The following is a 12,487-nucleotide window of genomic DNA, read 5'->3' on the forward strand; positions in this document are numbered from 1 at the left end:
TTGGGTTCTTTGTGTAGTGTAATGAAGGTAACCTCTGTTACATGTGTTCTGATTTAATGTTTCAGATGGTTGGTGTGGGAAGTCAGCATTTCTGCTTTCGCTGTATTTATGCATTTGTTTGGCGTTTTGTTTAGTTTCTGATGCCTCCATGCATTTTCCAAGTCCAGGCAACCAGCAGAGCAATTGCAGACACGTGCTGGGGCTGTGCTGATCTCCCTCAGCTCAGTGTATACGCTAATGATTATGCTTTGGGTTCCTTTTGTTCCTTCAGAACATGGTCTGTTCGCGTCCAGGGAGAAACTTCAGCGTGCTTAAACCTAAATTCCATCTGGAATTAACTGATCAGTGAGCCTTCCCTATGCCTTTTGGTACGCGGTGGAATCGGGGAGCTCCAGGGGCTGAGCACCAGCGCCCAGCAGCTTTCCAGCCTCGCAGCAGCTGTTTGATGGCCCGTGGTGAAGCTATGGACCACCTCTGGCTGCAAAGCACAAGAATTGCTGAAGACCAAAGCATCGTGTGCTCTTCTTGTGCTCAAACCCTGCTGACGTGGATGTACAGAGCTGCTACCGGTACAATGCAGGGAAAGCATCGCAGGCTGCAGTAGCAACGTTGGGGTGAAGAGGGCTGCAGGAAAAAAAGCCTTTGCTGCCCCTCTCTGCATTTTTCCCAAGCGGTTCCTTGCAGGACTCTGTGTTTCAGGGGATGCATTTTCATTTAGAAACTACAGCTCTGCTTGTTAACCTTCTGCATGGCCTTTTGCTCTCTTCTCCCATGTGTGAGTATCAGCAGGGCTGCTGGCCTGACTGCCACCTCCCACGGTGATGACTTGCAAATTGCTCGCAGAGTTTTCATGCATGTTATGTGTGTGTCTATTGGGGTGTGTGTGTATATATGTGTGTGTGTGCGTGCATCTCTGTGCTTTGTGCTTCCAGTGCTTCAAATCAGGGCTTCAGCTCACCACTTTGTGGCTGTCTGAATCAGAGTCCTCATTGTTTGCTCTTCACTGTTCCTCTCCCAAGGTTGTAGCTGAATGTTATGCTGCTAAGGCTTAAGTCCTGTCCTCCTGGGTATTGGTGCAGAGTTTTTTTTGAGGAGACCCTTTTATCAGTAATCGCAAAGCCTCCCCTCCCTGCCTGCCTGGGCTACGGGGCAGAAGTGCTTCTAAAACTCCTTCTTACCTTGGGATGAAGTTGCCTTTTAGTGTACCAACTGGATAAAGACAGAATACACGTGCCAGCCCTTCTAAAAGTTGCCTTTCCTTTTATTGAGGGTTTCAAATGTAGAAATTCTCCTTAAGCTGGTTTTCAGTAAGAGCTGCTTTCTGAAACGACCCAAGGCCAGAGATGCGGAAGGTAACGGGAGCGTTTGCACAGGTTCAACCACCAGCAGCAGGGCTGCGATGCAGAGCTGAACTTGGGCTTTGGAAAACTCAGCCTGGGCTTTTTATATTTCCTTTACATCTCAGCTGTAACGGAGGAAGGGCCCTAGAGTGCCAGGTGCAGCGGGGCCAGATCCCACGTCAGCCTTTGCTGCTGGCTTCTCACTCACATTCCAAAGGGTTGTCCAGTGGGTGGGAAGGTTTCCCACTCAAGCATGCTGCTAAGTCCTCGGCCCTATTGAATGGGTTTCATGCTGTGTCAAATGCCCGCTCCTTGGGTGATATGGACCACTGGAGCAGGGCAAGAGAAACTCATTTCACCGGGGGCACCTTCGCAGCCCTGCAAGCGAAAGGTCACGCTGCTCAGACTTTGATTTGAGCTGCTGAAGAGCAGTCACTAATCCAGAGAGGACGCAGTCTTAATTCAGGCATTTGCATGTGTGAGGGAAAGACAGTAACCCTGGGAGATCCCAGGGAGTGCCCTGCAGTGCAGAGACCCTACCTGGCCTGCCCCTCGCTTCATGAAACCTGGTGAACATCAAGCTCTGGGGAACATGCTGTGCCTGCCTTTGCACTCTGAGTGTGCCCTATCAAAAATAATCAGCTTAAAATAAAGGTGTTCGTTTTCCAGTGACCATTGACTGTGCTGGGATTCAGATCCTATCACAGCTTTCAGCAGTGAAGCGACAGGCATGGGTGCAGAGCTCTTAATATCATATATACACACGCACACATATATTCATAGCAACATGCAGCTAAGTGATATTTCTGGTTTTCCGCAGATACCTGTGAGCTGCTTCATCTATTGTCTGTGCTAAGCTATGTTCTTCAGGGCTGGTAGCCCGAGAAACGTAATATTGGTATTATTCTCCAGGTAATTTTGGGGATTTTAAAGATGGAAGTGCTTTGTCAGGCTGCTGAGAAACAGAACTTGGATCTAATTAAAATAAAGAACTTGTGTGATTGGAAATGATGTGTTATCATAATTGAAAAAAGAAAAATCCAATGTGCCCCCTTTAAAACACCCCTCAGGTGTTGTCCTGACAGTGTTCACTGTCTGAGGTGTCCGGGTGCCTTTTGCTCCCTGTGGATCCAGTCTCCTTGCCAGCTGAAGCCCAGCTGGGATTCCAAAACCATTCTAAATCTATTACCAACGGCATTTCTATATCCAACCTTAAAGGTGCACAGCAGAAAAGCATGAACTTCCCTGCTGATACTGTTTACATCACTAGGTTATACAGGTGTAAAACATTGTCCTACTCAGACCCTGAGGTCTTTGAGGACCTGGCCCACAGGTTGGTGTCTTAAAGCAGGCGATGAACTTGATGTATTGAAGATTCTGTTTGTGTGGGAGAGGGGCACGTCCTTTGTGGGTTGCTTTGGATTTGAAAACCTCATCAAGAGATCCTGACTTCCATATTATGGTTGCTGAGTGTTTTCTGGGTTTTGTGAAAGGAGGAAAATGTGATGCTTTCAGCACAAATTGGCACAAAATGTCACCTGTATGAAGGGCTGAGCTCTGAGGCTTAGCAGGATGAACCTAATGGTAACAGTGCAGTGTCTTGGCACCATCATGGCAAGGACTGGGACTAAGTTTCAGGTACCTGTTTTCTGCATGGATCCTGCTTCCTCAAGGATAGCTTGGGGCTGGGCAGAGAGAAAGGTGACATGGGTTGTTAGCGGAGCAGGAGAAGGAGCTCTGGTTTTAGGTGAGGATTACATCTTCGGTCTGGTGCGATCTGCGTTGCGCTGGCCATCTGCAGGAGGCTAGCTGGTCTTTTCAGGAGTTTTGCAGGCTTCCCACAGCCAACCTCTACCATCTTCCCCCTTGGCACGTGATTTGACGAGGGGTTTAAGACACGGACTTCAATCTGATGGATCGAAGATCCTTTATTGAGTTAGCTGTTTCTTTATATACCCTTTTGGGTTACGTAACAGGCTGTCCACGAGGCTATCTACAGTGTGTTATTGGCTAAAGGTAGCTGTCCATAAAGCTATTACTAACGTATTATTTGCTAAACAACTGCGCATGCTAAAAAACCAAGTTACACTAAAACTAATTATGTTGATATTTTTCTTCTTTTGTTTTTCTCTCAGCCAGTACTTGTTCCCACCGAACTAGCTCTTGGTTTTGTCTCAGCTCTCTGTTTCAAGGTCTTGTCAGAGTTGCTCAATATCAACAAGGCCTACAGCATCGCGTCCTTCTTCCCTGTAAAATGTCTCCACAGTGATTTACAGCAGATTGATTTTACAGCCTTGCATTTTTGCCTAAAGAAGAGCTAAAGGGAGAAAAAAAAAAAGAAAAAAAGATCTAAGGAGGGCCCAAAGAAACCCATGAGGGCTGTTTCTGAGACAGTCCAGACTAATTTTCTGATTGCTCTGAGTTTCGGTGGTCAGGAAGGTGCAGAAGGAGCAATCGAAACTCCTGCTCGTAGATGACTATGAGTAGCTGCGACTGTTAGGGAGGATTTTTTGCCTTCTGGCTTTGTGTGGATTGCGTGGTAGATACCTCATGGGCCTGACGCACGCAGAAGCACTGGGCTTGACCCCTACGCCACGAGCTGCCTTTGGGTGGGTGGCTGAGCAGCGCCTGGCGGTGCGAGGTGGCGTAGGCTGGGTTCCTCCCCACCCAAACTGCTTGGAAGAAAAGAGATGTTGATGATCACTAGGAATATATTGAATGTTTTTGCATCTAAGCTGAATGTTCCTATCCTGTGAAGTCTCCAAATTCTGTTTGTACTGTTCTTATGTGGGCACCTCGGTGAGCTCAACTTGCAGGGCTTGGAAAAGCTTCTCTGATGGTCTTGGCCATCCTTGGAAACAGCCTTCAGCTGTAGGAAGCTGCGATGGGACCCCTGTGACGGGGATGCATGGTGAGATGATGTTGGAGGGCTGGAGAACAAGTCTTATGAGGAGCAGATGAGAGAGCTGGGGGTGTTTAGCCTGGAGAAGAGGAGGCTGAGGGGAGACCTCATTGCTCTCTACAACTCCCTGAAAGGAGGTTGTGGAGAGGAGGGAGCTGGGCTCTTCTCCCAAGTGACAGGGGACAGGACAAGAGGGAATGGCCTCAAGCTCCACCAGGGGAGGTTCAGTCTTGACATCAGGAAAAGATTTTTCACAGAAAGTGTTACCAGGCACTGGTAGAGGCTGCCCAGGGAGGGGGTTGATTCACCATCCCTGGAGGTGTTTAAGGGACGGGTGGACGAGGTGCTGAGGGACATGGGTTAGTGACTGATGGAAATGGTCGGACTCAATGATCTAATGGGTCTTTTCCAACCTGGTGATTCTATGATTCTGTGGTGGCATCAGTAATGGACAACAGCTTGGATTTGGTTTTGACTTGTGGATCTGTGTGACCAGAAGTGTGAAGTCCATATCCCATAGGTGTATTAGTGCCGAAGGTTTTATAAGAACTTGCTTTGGTCATTGTTTTCAAACTTCTTAATGTTTTCTGTGCCTCTTGGGCCTGAAACCGTGGGCTGAAAACCATTCTGATTTGGTGTCTGATTAGTCCCCAGGGATGAACTCCAGGGATTAAAGATGTTGCTTTATTCATGGCTGAGAACGCAGAGGGAAGCGAGCACTTTGGTCCCCACAGATGTGGGAGCAGCAGGGACCAACATGCTACGCCGACGCATGCTGTTATTTGAGTGGAGAACTTGGAAAGCTCTGAGTTCTGAGCTATGGTTGTGTTCTCACTTAATAAGGTGTTAACTGATGCAAGGCTCTCTTTGGAGAGCTGGGCTGTGCGTGGAGGTTAACAGTTCTTGACGTTTTGTCTGCAATAAATGAGCTTTCAGGGACTGGGCAAGAGTCACCACATGCTCTCAGTGTGTGAATTTTGTTTCTCTGAGGAAAAGAACCCAAGGAGCGTGATGCAGGCTGGGAGTGGGATGCGGGGTGTGGGTGCGGTGCATGGAGGCTCCTGGCGTTTTGTCTCCTATAAACGAGCTTTCAGGGATGGGAAAAGAGTTACCGCATGCCCTCAGAGTGTGGATTTTGTTCTGTCCCTGGGAACAGGTTGTCCAGAGGGGTAGTAGATGCCCCATCCCTGGAGGTGTTCAAGGCCAGGTCTGATGGGGCTCTGAGCAGCCTGATGCAGTGGGAGGTGTCCCTGCTCACTTGCAGGGCTGCTGGACAGCATGACCTTCATGATCCCTTCCAACACAAATGCTTCTATAATTCTATGATGAAAAGGGACCTGAGGAGCAGGATGCAGGCTAGGAGTGGGATGTGGGTGTAAAGCATGGAGGGTAACAGTTCCCAGCCTTCTGTCTGCTATAAACGAGCTTTCAGGGATGGGGCAAGACTTAGTGCATGCTGTCAGTGTGTGAATGTCTTCCTTTCCCTGGGAAAAGGAACCCAAGGAGTGGGATGCAGGCAGGGAGCGGTGGCAGGGCACGCGTGCAGTGTGTGGAAGTTAACAGTTCCTGGCATTTTGTCTGCTATAAATGAGCTTTCAGGGATGGGAAAAGAGTGACTGCACGCCCTCAGAGTGTGAATCTTTTTCTTTCCCTGGGAACAGGTTGCCTAGAGAGGTTCTGGCTGCCCCATCCCTGGAGGTGTTCAGGGCCAGGTTGGATGGGGCTCTGAGCAACCTGATCCAGTGGGAGGCGTCCCTGCCCATGGCAGGGGGTGAGCTGGATGGGCTTTGAGGTCCCTTCCAACCCAAACCATTCCAACACATGGGAGGCTGGAGCACCTCCCAGCCAAGGATGGACTGAGAGAGTTGGGGTTGTTCAGCCTGGAGAAGAGAAGGCTCTGAGGAGACCTTATAGTGACCTTCTATTACCTGAAGGGGCTACAAGAAAGCTGGGGAGGGACTGTTTGCAAAGGCTTGTGGTGATAGGACGAGGGGGAATGGGGTTAAACTGGAGAGGGACAGATTTAGACTGGACATAAGGAGGAATTTCTTCACTATGAGGGTGGGGGGGCCCTGGCCCAGGTCACCCAGAGCAGGGGTGGCTGCCCCATCCCTGGAGGGGTTCAGGGCCAGGTTGGATGGGGCTTGGAGCCCCTGATCCAGTGGGGTGGAACTGGATGGACTTTGCTGTCCCTTCTAACCCGAACCATTCCATGATTCTATGACGAGGAGGGCCCCAAGGAGCAGGCTGCGGGCTGCGGGGACCGGTTCGTGGCGTTTAACCCTTCCCGGCGGATTTTCCTGCTACGAACGAAGGAGCCCTCGGGGCTCGGCTGAGGCGCCGCCGCTCGCCCTGGGAGCGCCCCGAGCGCGGCTCCGGCCCCGGCTGCGGCGCGGGCGATGCGGGGCGCGGCCGCCAGGGGGCAGTGCGGGCGTGCGGGAGCGCAGCGCTGCGCGGGGGGGGGGTGTCCCGGCCCGGGGTTGGGGGTGTCCCGGCCCGGGGTGGGGGGCGGTGTTCGGGGCCGGGGGGTCCCCCCTGCCCGCCCGCGCGGAGTGAGCGCGCAGCGGCCGCGCGGGGCTCGGCGGTGGCGTTCGGGGTGAGACCGGCTCCGCTCCCCTCCTCCTCCCTTTCCTTTTTTTTCTTTTAATTTTTGATCCTTATTTAAAAAAATAAAAAAACATAAGAAAATAATAAAAAAAAAAAATCCTTTCCCGATGCGCGCAAGCTCCGCTCGCCCCGCGCCGGCGGCCCCCGCTGCGCGCAGGTGATGCTCGATCCGCTTTTCCCAACCCGCGCAGGCAGCGCGCGTTGCCCGCTCCGCGGTGCGGGGGTTGCGCGGTGCGGTGGTGGCGGGTTGCGGGGGGGGGAGGGGGGATGCGCGGTGCGCGGTGCGGGTCCCCGCCGCGGCGCTGCCCCTGGCAGGCGGTGCCCGCCGCGGTCCCGCCTCCCCGCCCCGCGGTGCCGGCGGCGCAGGCTGCGCGGGCGCGGAGGGGGCTGAGCCCGCCCGGCGGGGCTGCCCGGGGTGGGGGGGTGGGGGGGGGGCAGCGGCTGCCGATCGGAAGTTGCTGACAATAAGCACCTTCATCCCCCCCAAAGGCGGAGAGAGAGGGAGAGGAGGAGGAGGAGGGACGGGGGGAGCGGAGGAGCTGGTGCCGAGGCGAGGCACTCGGAGGAGGCACCACAACGTCCCGGCGGCGCGGAGCGGAGCGGAGCGGGGCTCGGCCGGAGCGCTCCCATGTCAGCGCGGCGGGGGGAGACCGCACTCCGCTAGCCGCCCCTCTCCGCGCACAGCGATGCGGTCACTGCTCTCCGCCTGCACTTGCCTGTAAGGATTATGGCATCTCTCAAAAGATTTTTTAATTATTTTTTTTTAAAAAAAATTTCTTTTTTTATTTTTAAAAATTCTTTTTTTTTACCTTTTAAATTCTTTTAAAAAATTCTTGTTTTCCCAAATTTTAAAATTATTTTTATTTTTTAAAATTATTTTTATTTTTAAATTCTTTTTATTTTTAAATTCTTATTTTTAAATTCTTTTTATTTTTAAATTCTTCTTATTTTTAAATTCTTCTTATTTTTAAATTCTTTTTATTTTTCAGTTCTTTTTATTTTTCAATCTTCATTTTAAAATTCTTTTTATTTTTGAACATTTTTATTTATAAGTTCCTTTCCTTTTATAAATTTTTCTTTTTTAAATTCTTTTTCTTTTTAAAATCTTTTGTATTTTAATATCCTTTTATTTTTAAAATCCTTTTTATTTTTAAAATCCTTTTTACCTTTATATCCTTTTTATTTTTTATATCCTTTCTATTTTTTATATCCTTTTTATTTTTTAAATCCTTTTTATTTTTAAATCCTTTTTCTTTTTGAAATCCTTCCTAAATTCCTTTTTCTTTATAAAATCCTTTTTCTTTTTAAAATCCTTTTTAACTCCTTTTCATTTTTCAAACCCTTTTGACTTTTTTTTTCTCATTTTTTATCTTTCAACTTTCATTTGGGAGGCTCCGGCTGCCTCTGCCTCACGGTCAGGTGGTGATGGGGACCTGAAGCAGAGCATCGCTCTGTGCCCCTTCAAGAAAAAAATCGCAAAAAAAAAAAAAAAAGAAAAAAAATCAACTTTAACCATTTTACCGCATCATTTGATCTTTTGTTGCTTTTTTTTTTTCTCTCCTCTCCAGATGTTTACATTTCCTGCTGCTGTGCTTTCAGGTACAGGTACGTGTCCTTTCTGTCCTCTTTCGCTCTTGGTTGTAAAATAGAAACAAAGGCGGCGTGCTGACCTCGCAGTGCCAGCCACTTTTTGGCTAGGGCTTTCACTTTTTTTTTTTTTTCTCTTCCCCTCTAGTTTTATAGCCGTATTAAACCGATCCCCGCGCCAGATGCTGGCGTGTCGCTGGCTGGCACGGGGGTGTCCGTCTCGCTCCGGGGAGCGGGCGCTGAGCTCGCCCGCTGCGGGCTGGGTGCGCGGTAGCGGATCCTCTGAGCGCCTTAGCCTGGCTGATGATGGGAGAGGGAGTGCTGGACTCTCCTCTTTGCACGATTGATTGATGCTCTTGCCTTGGAAGAGCAGGCGCTCTCCTCCTCGCTTTCCTCTTTTTTCTCTTTTTTTTTTTTTTCTTTTTCCTAGTTTTTTTTTTTAATTCCTTTCCTAGGGAACTTACTCCCAAAAACTGATACTTTGAAAAACACGAGTTTCCCTCTCCAGGAGAAGGAGGCTGTGCGCTCCCTCTCCGTTATTGAGTGGAAAGCCATCCAAGTCAGATCCTGCCTTTGATCCTGCCTCCGCAGGAACGAAGCCGTTGGAGGAACACCCGGGGCGCCCGCGGGATGGGGATGGTGGCCGTGGGTGCTGGGGTGCTCCCCGACAGCCCCGCGTCTCCCCGGGATGTGGGTCGGAGCTGGGCATGGCGGAGCAGCCCCACCTGCGGGGCTGGGCAGAGCAGGTGCTGCTGCCCCCCTGGCTCCATCCCTCATTCCCGCTGGGGTTGGGGGCGCGATGGCCTTTGGATGGGGTTGCACCTGCTCGTCCTCTTACAAATACCCAACGGCACCCAGACGAGTGCAACCGCAGCCTTGGAGAGGCCTCCATCCCTCTGGCCAAGCTAAACCCCAAACCAGCCCCTTCCCTTGCTCCCCCACCCCCTAAAAAATTCCCCGTTGTGTTTTTTTGGTCCTCATCCCCTCTTGAAAACTGCATCTTGAACCTAACACCAGCAGAGCCTCCTCGTCGGGAGGGGATCCATGGCTGTAAATTACCCTGCGGTTGGAAGGCGTTTGCTGGATTTCTCCGGTGCGTTTCTTTTTTTTTTTTTTTCCAAGCCCGAGGAATAACAGGCTGCGCAGGGTTCGCAGCGATGCACCCTTTGCGGCGGGGAGGCATTTTTTGCGCTTGTGCGGTAACTAAAGTTAATCGGCCCCTGCAGCCCCCTCCCTCTTCCCCTCCCTTTGGTGCTTTTAGTGAATCAGAAAAAGTTTGGCTGCCTGCCTGGAAAGCACTTGCTAAAATCTGATCTCTTACTTCAGCAGCCTTAAAACTTGGGAAGTTATTGGCATTTATACAGTTGAAGCTCGCAGGCTTCCAAAGCAATAAAATAGTAAAAAAAAAAAAAAGGGGAAAAAAAAAAAAGAAGCAAAAAAGCTCTGTGCTCTGGTGCTATTAGAACCGTACTTTTCGTGCTGATTTTGCAGCATTTTGTGGGATTTAAGGCAGGGATTCGCTGCGGAGGTGTCCCGGGCTGCGGCTGGAGGGGTGGTGGATCTCGCTGGGTGTTACAGCGAGAGGCGAGCTCTTGCGGTGATTAGCGTTGGGAGCCAAAACATTAGATTAGTCATACTCAAGGGCCTTCGAGTGAGTGTTTACAGTATTAATGGTAGATGAAAAGATGTGAATGCTGTAAGTTTTTATTGCCCATTTTGTTACACTTTCTTTCTGGATTTATTCATGGGATTACGTGTTTTGAGCCTGAATGGGAGCGAGGGATTATAGGATTTCTTTTATAATGATCAGTTTGGGTAGGAGTTAGCCTTTGGTGAACTGGAGTAAATTAATGCATCACTTAGGTTTAATATTTATTTAGGCTAAAGGAAGTTGTTTAGTTTTGCTTAAAGGGCTCTGTGTTGTATGGGGGAGATTTAAGAGCGCCTGAAATGGATTATATTCTAAGGCCGCCTTTCACTGTCCTGTGCAAGCCATGATCAGCGGGTCATCCCGTGTGTTTGTCTTAGAATTATGCTCTTCAGCTGCCAATTGTTACCCTGTGGCTCTGCATGCAACGGTAAAAATCCCTCCAGCGCGCTCCGGGGCTGGAGGTATTTTAGGGCAAAACACTGTGGCTCAGGTATTTTGTGTCTTAGTTTAGTTACTCGTGTGCAAAGACCGGGATGTGTTGGCGTGCAAGCCGCCTGTAGTTAGATGCTGTGGTAGCCCACCTGCTGGCTAAGAGCCTTCTCGTAGTCCCCAAGCCCCTCTCCACAGCCGCTCGCAGGTGATCCCTTCGGGTGCAGCATCAGCACCCGTGGGTGGGTTGTGGCAGCACCGGAGAGAGTCCTTCCCCAGCCTGGACCCTGTTTTCAAGAGCAGGATTGACTCCTGGACAAGTTGGATTCCTCCAAGGCTTTGCTGTCCTGTGACGTTTCCACCGAGGGGCATGGAGGAAATAGCGCGTGGTGGGTTAGAGGGGAGCGCAGGTGGTGGGTGCTGGTGGCTGGGTGCTGGCACAGCCCCGAGTGTAGCCCCAGCTGTACCTTACAGGGCTGGGAGGAGGACAACTTGTCCTCTGATCCATTCCCCCTGGCAGTAATGTCCTCATCTTGCATTCTCCTCTGTCATCTTGGGAAAGTCCTGTGCTGCTTGGGGTTGCTGCAGTCCTGAAGGCAGCAAGGGACACTGGATATCCTTGGGGACACTGGAGAGGTTCATTTATTTATGCAGGTTGTTCTTAGGGATGCCCTTTCGCCGCTGGTTACTAAACTCTCCCTCTGTTGCCTATCTTCAGCATCCTTCAGTTTAATTCTCCTGCTGCCTTTTCATATTTCCAGGAGCAATTTGTCTTCTGTGCTCTTTCCCTCCTTGTGTCCCGGAGTGGTTTCTGGTTTGGCTTCAGAGTCAGTCCCTGCTCTTCACGTGGGTGAGAAAACCCAGGAGCACCTCGCGTGGATGGAGGGGATCTCCCATGCCGTGCGAGCTGTGGAAGTGCTGTTGGCCCTTAGGACAGCAGGGTTGGGGACGTGGGACCTTAGGAGCTCAGAGGTTGGGGCTTTGGTGTGAGCTGAGCAGCGGGATGCGAGGTTTTGGGAGCTGCCTTGGTTTGCGAGGGCTTCCAGCTCTTCTGACCCCAAGCCACCTCCAGCACAGGGTCAGATGGAGCACGGGGTGATGCCGGCGTGGGCTGCCCCAGCTGTGCCCTAGAGCAGAGGCTGGTGCTGCCTCCGTCTCTTCCCTGCCCTGATAAGCCTCAGGGTGTTCTTCTACATGAAGCGCATCTGTCTTAGATTAAGAAGAGGTCCCTGATAGGGCCAAATCCCTTGCTTTTTATGGCTCTTGTAGGTTAAGATCCAGCTTTGGAGTCTGATCCAGAAGCAAACAGGAGGTCAGAGGAGCGCACAAGGCAGCACCGGGCTATTTTCACATCTGCTGGTGTTGTGTAAGAGGAAGGCTGCTGCGCACCATGCCAATAGCAACTTATGTTTCTCCTAAGCTCCTGTGCAGCGACAGACAGTTATTGTTTGGGGCTTTGTAAAGTGAGACACGGAGAAGTGTTGCTTCCACACGTTCAGTGAGCCAGATCCTGCGGTCTGGCGAAGCGGCGTGCAGCACATGTCGGAGGCGTGAGCCTGCTGTGCAGCTCCCTCTCCCCGTCTGCTCCTCCGCAGCCGTTCTCTTCGGGGTCAGTTGGACACGAGTGCCACCAAACAGTGCCAGGGACACTGCTCTGGAAAAGCCAGAGCACGGTCCTTGTCACAGCCTTCCTTTCGGCGGTTATGAGGTGGTGCTGGGGCCAAGGGTCCCTGCTCATCCTGCCCTCCCCTTCCTGCTGGCAGCGCTGGTGGCTGGCACTGAAGGCAGAGTGCTGGACCCCGCAGGGTTATTCTCATGTCTACCTTCCCTGTGGATGGGCATCTACTTGCCTTCGCCCTGCTTAAGTGGCGTGAGCTTGAGATGGTGGCCGAGGCTATGTGTGCTGCCAGGGATGGAGGCTCTGGGACTTGGGCATCGCTGCATCACTCTCGAAGCCCACGCTGCAGGGTA

The 12,487-nt window shown here is 51.0% G+C and overlaps 1 protein-coding gene across 1 annotated transcript in view; it reads left to right on the forward strand.

Moving 5' to 3' along the window:
• Positions 1 to 7,422: 7,422 nt before the first annotated feature.
• The window catches only part of FGF18 (fibroblast growth factor 18), a 77,824-nt gene continuing 72,759 nt past the window's right edge, over positions 7,423 to 12,487 (forward strand). The window contains exons 1-2 of the mRNA XM_069869429.1: positions 7,423 to 7,567; positions 8,418 to 8,454. Coding sequence (XP_069725530.1) covers positions 7,536 to 7,567; positions 8,418 to 8,454 — 69 coding nt within the window. The 5' untranslated portion in view covers positions 7,423 to 7,535. The remainder of the gene's footprint in view (positions 7,568 to 8,417; positions 8,455 to 12,487) is intronic.

Source organism: Phaenicophaeus curvirostris, chromosome 15 (genome assembly GCF_032191515.1).
Source record: "Phaenicophaeus curvirostris isolate KB17595 chromosome 15, BPBGC_Pcur_1.0, whole genome shotgun sequence".
NCBI classification, from domain to species: Eukaryota; Metazoa; Chordata; class Aves; order Cuculiformes; family Cuculidae; genus Phaenicophaeus; species Phaenicophaeus curvirostris.